Raw genomic sequence first — 15,898 nt, forward strand, 5'->3', positions numbered from 1 at the left:
CAAACTGGAAGTTTGCTCATGAAAATTTGCTTAAATAATGTTCTTTGGGCAAAATGTTTTTCATTCTTCTTTTTCTGCTCATCTTTGCAGTTTCCAGATTGCAGATGGACAGCTGGAGAGCCCTGGAGTTTGTTATCACAGAGAACAGTTTTGTGGAGGAGGAAGCTGAAGTTATGTAACAAAGTCAGACACAAGATCATCTACATTCCATCGCAATCTTAAAACAAGATGGGCTGTAAAATGATTTCCTATTAAAATTAATAACACAATTTAAGCCAACGACAGATTTAGAAAATATGTTTAATCCTTCAAATCAGACATAAAAACATCACCACCACATACTGTAACTGAAAGATGGCAGGAGAACAGGCAGTTCATGTTGTATGAGAAGGCATTTCCGTGACTTATATGTACATATGCACATTTATACACCGTAAAAATATAGTAATTGAAGCATATAGGACAGCCAGCAACACTGGCTCGTAAGCCGTTTGAAACATTCATGTAGAAAAACAATGGAAGAGCCAGAAACATCATGGAGAGAATATTGTATCACAATTTAAACAAGAAATATAAAATGTGAAATTGTCAAATCGTCTCCCTTTATAGGCATTAAAAGCTATAAAGTTCCAGACATCCTTCAGTCAGTTTACAATCATCAACAGTAAATAACCTTTCATCATCTCGGCCTACAACAATCGAACGCGTAAATAAATAAACCCCACAGGGCTGAGAGGTGGCAGATTGCAGTTCGTATTGCATTACTTCAGCTTTGTAGTGTCTACACCTGCCTGCATCCTCAGAGCACCAAAGGATGTTTCTATTGTGCCATAGTGTGGTAGAAAATCTCAGATTTGTTCTTCATCCCGAACCTAACAACCACAGATTTTAAGAAACAGCAAAAAAAAAAAAAAAAAAAAAAAAAAAAAAAAAACAAAACAACAACAAAAAAAACACATTAAACAGTTGTGGAAAACACAATATGAACTTCTTCTCAAATCAGAATCAGACATTTGGAGTGTTAATTTGGTTGCTGTCTGACTCTCAGCCGATGCAACTAAACAGATGTGTTTCAAATGGTTAATATTTAACATTTCAGCATAAATACTTGAAGCACATCATCCACGGAACACAACGGTGGGAAATAGCAGGTCCTAAAGCGCTACCACAGCTGTAGTATATAGAAGTTTTACAGGAATGTGGAATTATCATATGAAATGTCTCAAGACTATAAATTCAACTGTATGATAAAGAAAAACAGTTTAAAAAAATCTACTGGATTCACAATAGATTCAGCATTTCAGAAATGAAATGGTTCAGGAGGAAAACAAACATCCAGTTTCATCATAAACCCTTAAAACACAGGTCACCTCTGTGTTATCATGTAAAAAACACATAAATCCAAGTAGGAGTGGATCACACATTCTTCAACTCAGGCGCACTCTTCATGGGTCCGCTCTGCTTCTCTCTTTGGTGCCATGAATACAAAAGACTTACACCTCCACCCTCAACTCTGTGCATGAACGAACATGACCATTTTGCTTCTCTTGATTAGTTTCTCCTGCTCCCTCACGGCTGCATAGAGCACATGCTTCAGACAATAACAGGAAATGAGACGATGGCAAGTTTTGCTACAGTCACTAGGTAGTAAATCTAATTTCTGCAACAGAAGTCCCTTCTGAAAACTAACATTAACTGCATCAGTAGCTTCATTCATGTTCTAAACATGAATAAACATCATTGTTCCAAACAATAAAGGAAACCAAATTTGTTGTGTACAAACACTAAGGCTTTTAAAATGCATTAATCTTCAGGATTTTTGAATCAGGTTCTTTTGAGGGTTACAAGCAGTAAACGTGACGTATATCAGATAATTTAGTGTCTGATTTCTTGCATCATTAATGAATGTTATTAAAGTAGCGTTCACATAGATGTTTTGATTGAAACCCAGAATATTTTCCCTCAGATTTTCTGGTACTTTGTATTTTATCCTGGCTGTTTGTTGTGTACAAAAACAAAACAAAACAAAAAAAACAACAACATGATTTTTAGCAATAAAGTGAGTACACTTTATATCGCATATAAAGTCATTAAAAAGTTAACGTAATGGAGTAATTGTAAAAAATTCCAGAGGCATTTTGTTGTTGTAAATGCCAACCTTTTGTTTCAGTTCCAATACAGCTAAGGGGATTTTAATGTTTTAATTTTACTTCCTCATCATCCCCTGCTGACAATAACTGTGATCGAGTCAATAAAACTTCATTACAGTCTAAACTGTATCAGAAATTATGAGCTGTAGATGAGCTAACATAATATGACATGAAAAACATACAACTAATTAAAAATGCTTAGGCACACTTCCTCTACAAATTCACACCCAACAAATTCTCATAAAGTCTAGACGAGTCTTTAATATTTTTTAGATTGTAGCTGTTTTAAGACCTTTAAAGAAATCCTCTTTGCTCTTGGATCCTCTCAGACAAGCCCTTAGCTTCAACCTCTCCGACCAACTAATCTGGATTTATACTAAATAAAGATGCCAAGGCAGTTATCTGCTGCAGGCAAGTTATTTACTGCTTGCAACCTTTTAACAGACCCTCATTTCAAAAAGTCCCCCATCAACTCACGGTTAGTAATATTGGTCTAAGACTCACTGTCATTTCTGTAACCAGCAGAAATGGCTCCTGTTTGAAGTCAGGAGAAACAAAAATCAACCGCACTGGCAACTGGTGTTAGTGTTTGCATTAAAATCTGAAACTCTTGTAAACCCTCACAACTGACTGGTTAGTTAGGACATACAAATGGCAGTTTGATGAACATCAGCAGTAGTGATAAGGCAGGTTCTGTGTGCAACTATAGCACTAACCTTCAACAATATCAGCTATACATAAAAAAGTCAAAGAAAAACGCACAAGGCACAGACATGACAGGTAGACAATAACTTAAAAATGACTACAATTCTATATATATATATAAAAAACATTAATTTACCAGCATCTACCATCCAGCCAGGATGCAAACACTTTGCTCTGTAGTCATTCCTACTTCAGCATATCTGGCCACTAGGGGCGCAACAATACATCAGCCTCAATTTTATTACCAATGTTTATATGAGAAACCCACCTTCTCCACCAATCTTATCGATCTCCACAAAGGTGTGAAAATCAACCACTTTCCCATTTTGCTCTGCTGTGAGAGGACTGACTGTCAGACCCGCCCATTAGCCACCCACTGTTACTAACTTAAGAACGTTGTTGCTATATTTAGGAACGTTTAAGAAAATAAAAAATAAAAAAATAATAATAATAATAAAAAAATCGGTATTCTGAATAGGGAGATCAGACTTTTTAAAGATCGGTTGACCAGCAATCGGTGCGACCCTAGTGGCCACATCAGAACTGGGAGGATTTTCAGGTTGTTATAAATGTGGTAAGACCGATTCTACTTCAGAAGAATGTAAAAATACATTCATCAGTGGCAAATGTCTTGATAGTACCACTGAATAACTACAAGAATAATTTAAAACATGAAACTAAACTTATGTCCTCAGGTTTGGTTCGACCTGACCGGCTGCAGCCTCTTGCTCCGATTCCATACAAATACTGTACACAGATAACAATAGGGAAGAAATGCATATGTGATTGTGGAGTCAAGCAGCAAGTGTTGATTGAATGGTTTCTATTAACTCCATTGTCAGTTCAGAGAGTCTTTACTGATCAGAGGTACAGAGGATGTGATGTCGCATATTAAGAGCCCATTTGCTCCCTCATTCCACAGAGGTTTGCCCTTCATGTGCTCTGAGCTCAGTGTGCTTCTGCTGGATTATCTGCACAATCACATCTCTTTTGTCTACAACAGAAAGGAGGGCTTGCTTCATTACAATACACAAGTGACCGGAGCTTTTCTCTGGGACAGCTGTGGACAAACAGCTGTCCAGGCTGTGTGTTCAAACGTGAACACACAGCCTGTGAAGCACTGAAGCCGTCCACTTCTTTTCATTACAGCTCTCCTTGTTGACCACGGAGCGGCTCGAGTCCATATTGAAGGTTGACTAAATAACACAGGTGCTAAGGAGGGGTGTCTTGGACAGATGACTTTCATTCATGTTGATCTTACTTCCAACCACCTCGTCGCATCCAGAAGCGCCTCATCTTCATAGATGTGGCCGGGTTTGTTTGGGTGATTTTTTTTTTTGTTCTTTTTCACTGTGAAATATAATGTGCTGTTAGTAACCTCTTCGTAAGCTATCGCTGCTTTAAGAAAAACGTGGAAAAAACACTAGTTTAAACTTACAAAACAGATGTTAGTCTCTGGGATGATGTCGGAGAGAGAAACTACCTCTTCATTTCCAGACAGGTTGGTTGAATTATCAGCGGCCCCTTCCGCCCCCAAACTGGAACAAAGAGAATGTAATTAATGAGGCGAAATGACTCACACAGGCAAGTGAAAGGCAAAGCACTTCGTATTAACCCTCCACGAGACAGTTTGCTGGCACAAACTGCTCAACTTTCCTTTCTGCAGGCTATGTAGAAATGCGATGGAGGTGGGTACACAACCTGCTATTAGCAGCTGGAAAACTAAACCACTTGTGATGGATGGAGATAAAATCTTTTACTGGATCATTACTACAGCGACTACAACAAACAACATTAAACAAAATGCCACTCCAGCTATTATTATGATTATTCGAGGAGCATAATCTCTCATTAAAATATAGATTTTCTTTATTTGAACATTTATTCAATAAGGGAAAAAAAAATCCCATGTTAAGAAATGTGCTGCTTAAAATCTCCAGTGGCATAAATGTGTTGGCTCTTCTAAACTCTTAAATTGATGAATTTATAGGAAGTTTTCACCAGTAATCCCTTTTCCCCCTGGAGAATCAATGTTAACACGACATAAGAGGAATTTTTTAGGATTCTGTGATGGCACTCAGTTTAACGGAGTCACAGGTTTATTTGGTTTGGTTCAATTTAAAATTACATTTTAAATTGAAATCAAAGTCCAAGAGGCTTTGATTTCCTGCTATGTTTACACAGGGCGAGGTATTTACATGGATTTAAAAGTTTCACATCACATATATGTAATCACTTCCAACCTTTGCCATACTTTGTCCCTAATCTTCGCTGGATAATCTGTTTGCTTTCATGCAATAAACAAACCACGCCAGTAAATCTTTGAAGTGGCAGTCTGTGTACCTGTGGGAGGTTCCTTGATCATGATCTGTGTTTGCCGATTTGTGTACTTCTACTCCAACGGACCTGCAGAGAAAATGTCACTCAGACCAGGAGCAGCTGAAAGAGCGTGAAAGAGCAACGACAGAGAAAAGGTTCTACCGTAGCGGAGGAGAGGCAGAGCCTGCTCCTGTGCTGCCTAGAGACGAGGTGGATAGATTGGCCTCAGCATCAGCCGGATTGTCTGCTGGCGGAGGAGTCCGAGGAACCAGATCTGGTTTGTCTGACTGAACACCTAACAACCAAAGAAAGAACAAACACTCCAACTTCCAAAACCAGTGTAACGGGTATAAATGAATGAGTGGGTAAATTCAGTAGAGACAATAGAGCAACTGTGATAACAACACTGAGGTCTTACCGGTCTCAGCCTCTGACTCTGTGCTTTTAAAATGGCTGTGATAGACTAGTCTGGAGTCACCAGCAGACTGTCCTGCTGTGTGGGAGAGTGGAGTGGGACCCACCAAAGTGGGGGCTCGTCTGAGCCCTCCCTGACCTCCACCGCGACTCTTTTTAGAGGGTGACGGCTTAACTGAAGGAGAGATTGGCCACAAGATTACGAGTCAATATAAACAAAGCAACAACTAAACTTAGGTTTAATAAAACACAAACAGAGATGCTTACGTGGAATTTTCTTGAAAACTGTGTTGCACATAAACTGCTGGAAACGTTCCGCATAGAAACCAGGTCTGTGAACTGAAACGGTGTCCTGAAACGAGAAAAACATAACCCATAATGCAAATAAACACATCAGATTTGACCATTCTGCTACAGCTGTTTTTCTCCAAAGCTCTTCAAAATTATTTTGCAGGATATTTTTAGGTCTAGTCAAATTCAACCAGACTGCAGCCAGGCCCAATCCCCAACCAAGATTCAGTTGTGATAAAGATACATATATCAAATTTTTGTGTCATGTTCCTGTAAGATATTGCTCAATTGTTCACTCTTTGAATGTGTCCCTGTCATTTAGTGACTTGCCTAAAGAAAGGTTCTTGTCGTTGGTACCGTGGGAACAAATCCAAAGTGAGTAACCAGTAAAGCATCTGACCAACTGTGCCAAAACCAACAGCCTTCCAATCAAACAGCAGCTTTTGTGCCAACGGTTTTTCCATAAGGCGATTGGGGAAACCGCACACCAATAGTGATCCAGTTGATTCTGCGAGTGGGCAGTCTGATTTTGTATCACAGTAAAGCCCCGTCTTCCTCTTCTATGGTGGCTCATTTGATGTTGAAAGCTGACCGGTCAAAAGAGGTTCAGAAACTTTGAATTGTTCAATCAGCTTTCCTCTCTCGGACAAACATTATGTATTACGACCAGGTCAGTTAAAGTCTTATGTGTTGGGTTCCTGAGAAATCAATGAACCTTTGATAAATCTTAGATTTAAACAAATTAATATTTTCAACAATTAATTCCCTAGAGATAAAGCTCCCCCTTTAATCTGTAGCAAAGAGTTGTAGACTAGAATTAGTGTTGAAGCTCCTGACTGCAAGGTGTCAGTTTTTCATTATGTTTCTTTTACTTAATTAGGTCATTGGTAAACACATCTTGAAGTGATTCATTAAAATACTGAAGCTTTTATCATTAGCACATAGTTTAATTGCAGTACATCACATTGAGGTTCTTACCCCATCATGGACCAGCGCTTTCCAGGAGTGTTCCAACTTCTTAATAAACCTGAATAACATTACCATAATAAAACTGGTGAGAGCTTTTTAAATATATTAAATGCAGGTCTTGTTCTTAAGAACAAATAATCTATTCATTTAAAAAGAATTCGACACCCACCTGTAGGACTGGAGAATGTCAATAATGCCAATGTAAATGAGTAACCTCTCTCCTTTCACATTGCGAGCAGGAATTCCTCCCACACTGTAAAGTCGGGGTCAGGTCAATGCGTTTCATCATTTCATAACTCCACATTTTACCACATAAGACTAAAAGCTCAGATGTGCTGGTAGCTACACTTACTGGTCTTCTGAATCCAGAGCTCCTTTTCCTCGAGCTTCGCCCTGGATGGACTCCATGGCGGTACAGTACAAACTCTTCTGGGCTTGTGGTCGACGCTGATCAGGAGTCACTGGACCTTCCAGGGCCACGCTGTCCCCTGAATTACCTCCGCTACGCTCACGCTCTCGACTTGCTTGATCCATGTTGTGGATGCCCATCAACAAACTGTAGTCCATGATCTTGAAACTCTGCAGAAGCTGCAGGAAATGAACCAACAGAATGAATTAGCTGCTTATGTGCTCAGTCAAGAAAATTCCCCAAGAGAGGAGAAAATCAGTTAAACAACAGTTGCAAATTGATGAGCTGATGAGCTACGACTGGTAATTCATCTGTTCCTAACAAGCTTCAAATATGATGTAATACGACTTGCCAAACTATGCAGGGCAGAAACTTCCCTGTCTGGTTGTAAAATTAAATAACTTGACATTGTCTTTCCTAGTAGCAGAAAGGAAAAGTAGGACATTGTTAGAAGCATGTAAAATCAATAAAACACTTACTTCTATCAAAGCTAAATTAAAGTCACTATAATGGATATGTTTCACATCGTAGCTGCTCTACAGCAGAGAAAATAAAACTTGTGTTCAAGTTCTTTTTTTAAGGTCCCCAGGATAAAAAAAAAATCATGTCTGGTTGAAAGAGCTGCATTTAAATAGCTGTGTGAAAGTCAAGTCTTAATAAATCCCAACCATTCAAAAAGCTAGTTGCAAGTTACTATGGAACAGGTATTGGTCAGTTACAGGTATCGAGGAATACAGTGGACCCCCAGCTGTTTGCTGCTTTACAAACGTCAACCAATAGCACATCAAGCAGCACTGCGCTGTTATTTCAGCTTCACAAACAGTATTTTCTTCAGAATATATCAGATATAAACTATAGAAAAGAAATCATGAATAGGTGGAATTTTTTTTATGAATAACATGGGAGTCACGTTACACAGAAAATTCAGCAAATTCTGAACAAAGAATAGAAAAAGGTTCACTGCACAAAGTTTAAGTAAACAGCAAAAATGCTACGCTAGAAACAAAATTACTGAATACGAATACCTGGAAAAATGAGAATCTTAGTTTCATTTAAACAATGACTCTTGTTCAAATTAGTCAAAAATGTTAATAAATACCCCAATTAGCTGAGATTGGAACGGGACATGCCTTGCTGGGCAGTCAGGGTTTTTATATTTTTATATATATATATATATATATATATATATATATATATATATATATATATATATATATAAATTAGTGCAAAAAATAAACAAGAAACAGAACAAAACTAAGGAAAAAAAGAAAAGCAGTGGAAAAAGATCCATCTGATAGGACATGTAATCACTACAAAACAAGCAACTCCAGTAATTCATGCTTTGACAAACCAACTATTTTCCACACTGGCATTCAAAGTGAATTATTGGGAAAAACTCATTCAGCACATGAACCCAATAATTGCCCAACATAAATCTTTAGTTCACCAAGGTATAAAATAACTATGTGGGCAATGGAGCTGTCTGTAGTCTCTGTCTGTATAATAATAATGTATTCTGCTGTCAATATGTGAGCTCGGTCAGTATTCTTCAGTGCACAATCCTTGAATAATAATCAGTCAACAAAAACAAGTGTCTCTGTGAGACTCACCAAGCAGTCCCTCTGAATAGTCTTGCATAGGGCATTGTAGTTGTCAGCTTCCAGCAGCAAACCGTCAGGCATGTCCTGGATAAAATCCAGGTCTTTGTAAGTAGGAACAGCCTTTTCTCTTTCCTTAGGAGAGGCCCGTCTCTTGTAGGTGGAGCCCTTCAAGTCGTATTTTAGGTGCATGGGAATGATCCGGGGAAGAAGGTTATTCATCACAACAATGCGGATGTTCTTTCCCCCGGCCTGAACGCAGTACAGTCCATAGAATTTAGGCAGCAGGGTGCGCTTGTTTTGGTTTATATTCTGGAAAAGATTTAAAAAAAAAAATACCTTTAATCTTTTTACACCATGTACAACCCAGATATACCAAATGAGATGTTTTCCCCTTCATATATGCACACATTAAAAAGACCAGTGTCTTTAATGTTTAGCTAATGTTCAGACTGCCACAGGGTCAGCAAGTACCAGAAGAGGCACCTGAATCCAAAATTTAAAAACAACTGGACAACCTGCATTCCTCGAGATAGTAATAATTAATGCAATAATAATAATAATCCCCTGTCCTGTAAACACTGTAAAGACTCACCATGAAATAACCTGGTAAGAGCTTCTGAAGAAATTCTGCCTCTTTGTGTTGAACTGTCTTGATGATAAACTCATCGTCACTAGAAACGTAGAAGATGGATCCACTGGCTCCTGGGTTTGATAACTCGATTAGAGGCTCATTGCACAGGGAATACTATAACAGAGATGAAAATGTCTGTCATTATCTGAAAAACACTTTTAGTCTATACCAAACAATTGTAACAGAGACAAAAACTGTTTTCAAAATGTGGGAGTTTTTTTCTCATACTGCCAATTTTGGAAAAAGTAAAAAAAAAAAAAGGTAAATGATTAATTCAAATATTAAACATATAATTCAGATTTAGCTAAAAGTACTTTCAAACTAAAAGCTAAACAACTATTGAAGAATCGCTGAAGGCTTAAGAAAAGCTGTAGCTGTGAAAAATGGCAGGATGAGCTTTGTTCCAGCACTGACCAGGTAGTCATCTGGCCGAATGCCAAACATTTCTCTGAAGTATCGGAAAGCAATAGGAGCGTAGGTCTTAAAGCGGAAGTCGCTGTAGTGATGGGCAGGGGTCAGGTTACTCCCTTCACTGGAAAACAAATGAGATACGGAGAGATGGCGTCAGATTCAAGCTCCAATAACTTAACAGAATTTAAATAAGAAGGAAAAAAAAAAAAAAAAAGAATTTTTTTTTTTTCATAGATATCTTGCTTAACATTTTTCACCAACCTGGGAAAGAAGATGCTTTCAACCACCACAAAGTCCTGCATGAGAACATCTCGTTCTGCCTTTTGGCTTAGGCTGCCAACTGTGTGAGCAATGCCCAATTGGATTGCTCCCTTTAGGGCAGATGACGTGGTCTAAAGAGGTCAGAAAGGAAAACAGAGTTAGCAAGGGAACAAACAATATTTCACCCCTCTCAGGTCTTATTTTTAAACAGCTATGTACGAGTTTCCAGTCACAGAAACATCAAATATAAATATTTAATATATCTATGGAATTACACAAAGGGTTTTTCTTTTCTAGTCTTGCTCTGTGCTGCGGGAGGCAATAGACAGAATCGCATTAACCTTTTTGTACGTGGTCTCTCCGGTGGTGGTTTCAACACCCCGGTGCCCGATGGTCTTCTTCATACTTTGAGTTGTGCTTGAAGAACCAGGCAACTGTGCAGCAAGAGAAAGAAAAAAAAAATCTGTCTCAGTGAAATGTCTGTGTAAACACAGAGGAGTTAAGGGGTGTAAACTTCAGGACAGACTTATTAAACAATAATTCACAAATTCACAAAGACCTGCAAAGCCATTAGTTAAATAACCAAATAAAGACTTATTTGTCTAACATAGTGTTATTAATAGTTATAACAGGCCACCATTAAAACAGTCATACCACCTTTTGGAGCCGTTAAGCATAAATGTGGTTTACAAAAGTAATGCTGTGGCTCTAATAAAAGACTACAGCTACGCAACATGTTTGTTGTCTGTATTTTAACACCAATAACATTTGGTGTCAGAAGTCTACAGTCTCTGTTGCATCATAAAAGCAGGCTTTATTTTCTTTAACTTTACTTTGAGCTTCATTTGAGTCTTGACGAGATTGTCCAACAAACCAGGTAATTATCTGAAGGAATGATGCAGGAGTTTATTAAACACGTTTTAGCTTCACGTGAAAACAATCAGATATTTCTCCAGGTTGTCTAACTCTCACTAAATCTGTGTTTGTATAACACAGTGGTACGAGAATCAGTATGACCATATCACAATAGTAATGTAGAGACCAGGTACTTGCTGCTATCAGAGTCTCGCATTTTGAGTTTCACTACAAATTTTTAGAAATTTATGCAAAAAAAAAAATCCTAAAAACATGCATAACTTAATGCAACTGATTTTATTTTGTTTTTAAAAAGGAAAAAAAATGCTTTTGCTGCTACACTAATGAACCATTTTCATACATTAAAATTGCACCTTTAAAAAACATTGGCATACTGCATTTTCATGGATAGAAATGGCTGATGTATAGTGATGGTAGCCATATCATGGAATGATTGAATTTTAAATTCATGTCAGGAACTGATATAGACAGGACTGTTAGTTTACTCTCCTGTGCAGTGCATACATTTTCTTACAAAGTCACATTATGTACAAAAGACTAAAACATATTCTGTGAAGAAGCTGCATGTTTTATGATTTGTCTTTTTGCTAAACTCATCAAATCAATATAACTCATCTACATATTTGTAATTGCAGGCATTTTTGGTAGAAAATAATGTGGTAACGCTGTAAAATAAGAAATTCTGAAATAAAAAGAAAAAAAAGAACACTTCCCATCGCAATGATACTTTAAAAATTTACATTTCTCACGACTACTAAACAACTTCTGGCATCCTTACCTCTGCAGGGGCCATTTTCCGAATGCTGCTGGCCCCTAAAAGACACACAAAAAAGTTTGTTTATGACATGCAATCTTTAGAACGACTAAAAACAAACTCAGCCGCTTAAAAGCTTTTGTCATGAAAGAATCCATTAACGGCCGAATATAAAACCCTCTGCTGGTTAATTAGGAGGGCTATTTCCAGTGATGGCTGATGACTATTTGGGTAATGACGAGTCCAGACCTAAATGCGGCCACAGTTACTGACTGCTCCATCTGATACGTCAGATCTATGTGAATTGGAGCTACTTCTCCCCTGTGATGACTGCTCCACATTCATCTGCTCCCGGAGGATGTGTGTCAACATCACTATGACTTCAGAGAAATGACTGCTGCCTACCTTTAGAGTCCTGCAAAACTTGCTTTCATCGCTTAAAGTAACTAATGGCAAATATATTTCAAATTCTTAAAAATTCCCCAAATAAAGCCACTTAGTCAATAAAAGAAGTGTAAAAGCTGTATGTTATAAGTATAAACAAGCTGTATGTTACGCCCAACAACTAGTTAAGATCTGTATGTAGACATATATACTTTAACTAGATATCAGAAGTGAAATCCCAGCACATAATGTTTGTGAGGTCATACAACTTTGTCCTTACATAAACTTGTTTCGCAAACTTACTCCGTCGCCCACTGTTCAATCCCCTGTAACCTGTAACCAATGGCAACATCTACTCGAAAGCTACACAAACGCTGGTCAAAACGTATACAAAAACGATGATGACTGAGAAAATCAGACATTCAAAGCTAGAAAAAAATTATCAAAAATGTGTTCTATCCGATGCACTGTAAGAAGATATTTCAGCAAAACAAGCCAAATCACAGAATACCATGCACCTTGTCTCGGTTATCAAGGACACACTGCAATCCGGCGGGAAACAATGAGCATCAGTCTGCCCACATTCCCCATCATTATGTAAAACACACTGCATCACCAGCGTCAATGCATCTTCTGCTCAAACACACAGAGAATCACTGAATCACACCCATGCCGGTACCTCGCTGCAGAGCTCTCCTCCAGAACTGAGTCCTTATATCTGTGAAGCAGGACACAGTCAGCCTCAACTGGCTCGTTCTTGCGAGTAGGAAGGCAATGCTGATTATATTTAAAAATAAAACACTTTGGGTTTGAAAGGTATAGGAGCAAGCAACCCAACCAGTCAAATGACCAAAACTGCATAAGTATGAAGGGGCAAAATGATGTGCGCCTGCTGAAAACAACTAGATTTCTTGTAGCACTGGGGTGAACGTGGTAACGGTGGTTAGAGTTTGTCCCGCAATCAGTGGGTTGGTGGTTCGATTGCCTCTCCATCGGCCTTTGTTGTTGTGTCCTTGGGCAAGACACTTCCTCCGCCTTGCCTGCTGGTGGTGGTCTGAGGGCCTGATGGCACCACCAGCATGGCAGTCAGACTGCCTTTGGGCACCTGTGGCTACATTACAGTAGTTTGCTACCATGCGTGTGTGTGAAAGATAAAGTGCTATACAAGTACAAATCATTTACCTTTTATTTGCAAAGAGGTCTTGCTATATTTTTGGTAATCTGTGTACATAGCTAGTTTTACTGTTTTTCTCAAATGCCAAAGTGAAATTTATTAATAGTACACAAAGAGGAACCAATTTGAGAAAGGAATTAAACTAACCCAACTGCTTAACAATGGAGTCTGCTCATCAGTGGCAAGCCTAAGGGCAAAAGACAAACCATCTGTTCCTCTGTATCTACTAAAGTCTCTGCCAGCATTGATCACAAGGACCCTGCAGCAAAAGAATAATATAGGACATGCTTTTAACGTCCTTTCCAGCCAATGAGGAGCCAGTTAATGTAGTGTTTCTTGGCCGAAAATAGGAAACAAGGTCAGTGAGTACTGGAAGAGAAACTACATTATGTTACTGTCACTCAAGGTTATGAATCTGTGTGCCTGACAGTTTGCTGCATCTTGTTTTTGAACAGTGTTTGGGACTAAGCCATGTAGGAGCCACATGGAGTGTTTTTAAGACACTATTTTTAATCACAGATTCAAACTGGGTGGATACCAGTTCAGAGTAACTCCACAACACGCAGGGAAAATAACTAACTGGGACTCAGAAAGTCTAACTTCTCATGTCAGAGAGAATGAACCATCATAATCTAATGCCAGCTATGGTTTAAAAACATTTTAGTTACAACTTAGAGAAAACATATTAAATACTTATTCCTTACTTATTTAATTTTAACCGTGTTGTCAAAGCTACTTGTGCTGAAATCAGTGAACCAGGACTTCAAACAGCTGGACAAATAAAAAAAAGGGAGTGAATCCATGTACTAATGGTGAAAGTATGATAAGCATGTGTTGCTAGTTAAAGGGTTGTAGAAAATCAATAATAATCGACATCCATTAGCTGATACACTATGTCAACTATGAAACCTCAAAGAGGAAAAAACGGACCCGGAGGCAGGACGTGACAAATGTAGAGTGGATTTTTCCTTTACCACAGACCGAAAACTAATGAGGAACATGAGGTTTGAATGTGAATGTTTAAATTACGAAAAAACTATTCTTTATTGGTGCTTTATAAGTAGATTTATTATTGAGTTTATCCTTTTGCCGAGGATGCTTCATTACCGTTATAAGGTTAACGTCACCACCGGCTTAGTAAAAATGGTCCTAGATATTTATTATTTTTTTATTATCAAAAACAATACTGCGTCTCTGTATGCAGAAAAAACGGGTTTGAAACAATGGAGGGATATACCGAATACAATAAACACGCTTCGCTCATGTTAATTACCTACGCAGCTAACTAAGCTAGCTATCACTCCGTTCATTTGTTCTGATGAAATCTCCCATGCTAACTGGCTATATGCTAACTCAAAAGGCCATAACTACCTTGTGGAATCATTTTCATAATCGCATAACGCTCCCTCTTTCTGTTTACATCTCAGTTTTCAGAAAACAAAGGAGGAAGATAAATTGACACGCTACCTGTCGGGACTGTTGATCCCGAGTCTGCTGTTTCAGCAGTCGCCATTACGCCTGGACCATCGCAAACTGCAGCTACGGGTGAATTCTGATCCCTGCACACCGGCGCCCCCAGCGGACAGACGTGAAATATATGTTTTATTTTGCTTCGTTAAACCCATGAAAAACAAAAAAAAAAAACCTTTATTAAAGAAATATTTAGTTCATTTGTAGTAACCTCCACAGCTTTGATAAAGTTAGTTTTATTAATGCTAATACTAATAACAATAATGTATTACTATACTAGAAATGTATAATTACTAGATCAGAACATATTATATAAATAAATATATAAAAAATACTCATCTACAAAATATAAAAAATAAATAATAATAATAATAATAATAATAATAATTATTATTATTATTATTATTATTATTATTATTATTATTATTATTATTGATATTAATATTGTGTATGACCACAGCGTTCAATCCTTAATAATATGTGCAGTACTTTAGTTTCTAATTCAGTCTTGCCAACTTTCTACAGTGCAGATAAGAAATTTGAACACAATCAATGCAAGTCAGTGTCACGTTTTTATTAAAATGTTCTCCTTTCAAGGTGGGATGATAACACAACAAATAATATTAATGACTCCAGAAGTTTAATGTGATCTTGTTTTGGTACCCTGTGCAAGAAGCTGTAGAGCTACTTCAGTGATAGACTGCTTGGTGCACAAAGGAGAGTCAGTAGGCTCTTCCTCCCAGCTGTTGTTATACTCTGTAACTATCACTGTGGTATTATATAGAATGAAAGTGATAAGAGACAATTAAGTTTTGGAAATGTTTCTACAGTTCTCACTTTAAGAAAAAGTTCTTCCTAAAGTAGAATCTTTAGGATGAACTGCATTTAGGACTGCAAATAGGTCAATCCCTTCTGGTTAAACTTTCAAGAACACTGCATCAACTGTGATGTGGTGGCAGCATCAAAATGAATCAGCTTCTGACCAGTGGTCAGATATGCAAAAACAATTATGCGTAGACCACGTATTTAAGCTATACACATATTTAAGTCTTCATGTATAATTTGGACCTTGTGTGGAT

General features: G+C 37.9%; 1 protein-coding gene across 2 annotated transcripts; it reads right to left on the reverse strand.

Annotated features, from left to right (window-relative positions):
- Nucleotides 1-281: 281 nt before the first annotated feature.
- On the reverse strand, nucleotides 282-14,913 carry pip5k1ab (phosphatidylinositol-4-phosphate 5-kinase, type I, alpha, b). Of its 2 annotated transcripts, XM_015019626.1 has the most exons (17): nucleotides 14,817-14,879; nucleotides 12,855-12,893; nucleotides 11,816-11,850; nucleotides 10,503-10,595; nucleotides 10,162-10,292; nucleotides 9,904-10,021; nucleotides 9,451-9,603; nucleotides 8,868-9,167; nucleotides 7,201-7,436; nucleotides 7,018-7,101; nucleotides 6,858-6,906; nucleotides 5,856-5,940; nucleotides 5,593-5,763; nucleotides 5,337-5,469; nucleotides 5,199-5,261; nucleotides 4,294-4,393; nucleotides 282-4,205 (listed from the first exon to the last, which is right to left on the reverse strand). In XM_015019626.1, the coding sequence occupies exons 1-17, from the start codon at nucleotides 14,860-14,862 to the stop codon at nucleotides 4,203-4,205; spliced, it is 1,839 nt and encodes a 612-aa protein (XP_014875112.1). In that variant the 5' UTR covers nucleotides 14,863-14,879; the 3' UTR covers nucleotides 282-4,202. The 2 variants fall into 2 exon arrangements, with proteins under 2 accessions (XP_014875112.1, XP_014875113.1); XM_015019627.1 differs by lacking the exon at nucleotides 12,855-12,893 and having other exon boundaries at nucleotides 14,817-14,913.
- Between the last annotated feature and the right edge of the window lie 985 nt (nucleotides 14,914-15,898).

This window comes from Poecilia latipinna, unplaced genomic scaffold (assembly GCF_001443285.1).
Source record: "Poecilia latipinna isolate Pla-1442-1.1 unplaced genomic scaffold, P_latipinna-1.0 Scaffold2460, whole genome shotgun sequence".
Classification (NCBI taxonomy): Eukaryota; Metazoa; Chordata; class Actinopteri; order Cyprinodontiformes; family Poeciliidae; genus Poecilia; species Poecilia latipinna.

Coding starts and splice junctions, on each gene's coding strand:
- pip5k1ab (XM_015019626.1), bottom strand. CDS start 14,862: ATGGCGACTGCTGAAACAGCAGACTCGGGATCAACAGTCCCGACAG. Junction 10,596..11,815: donor GGAAAATGGCCCCTGCAGAG/GTAAGGATGCCA, acceptor CTTGCTGCACAG/TTGCCTGGTTCTTCAAGCAC. Junction 7,102..7,200: donor GCTCTGGATTCAGAAGACCA/GTAAGTGTAGCT, acceptor CCGACTTTACAG/TGTGGGAGGAATTCCTGCTC.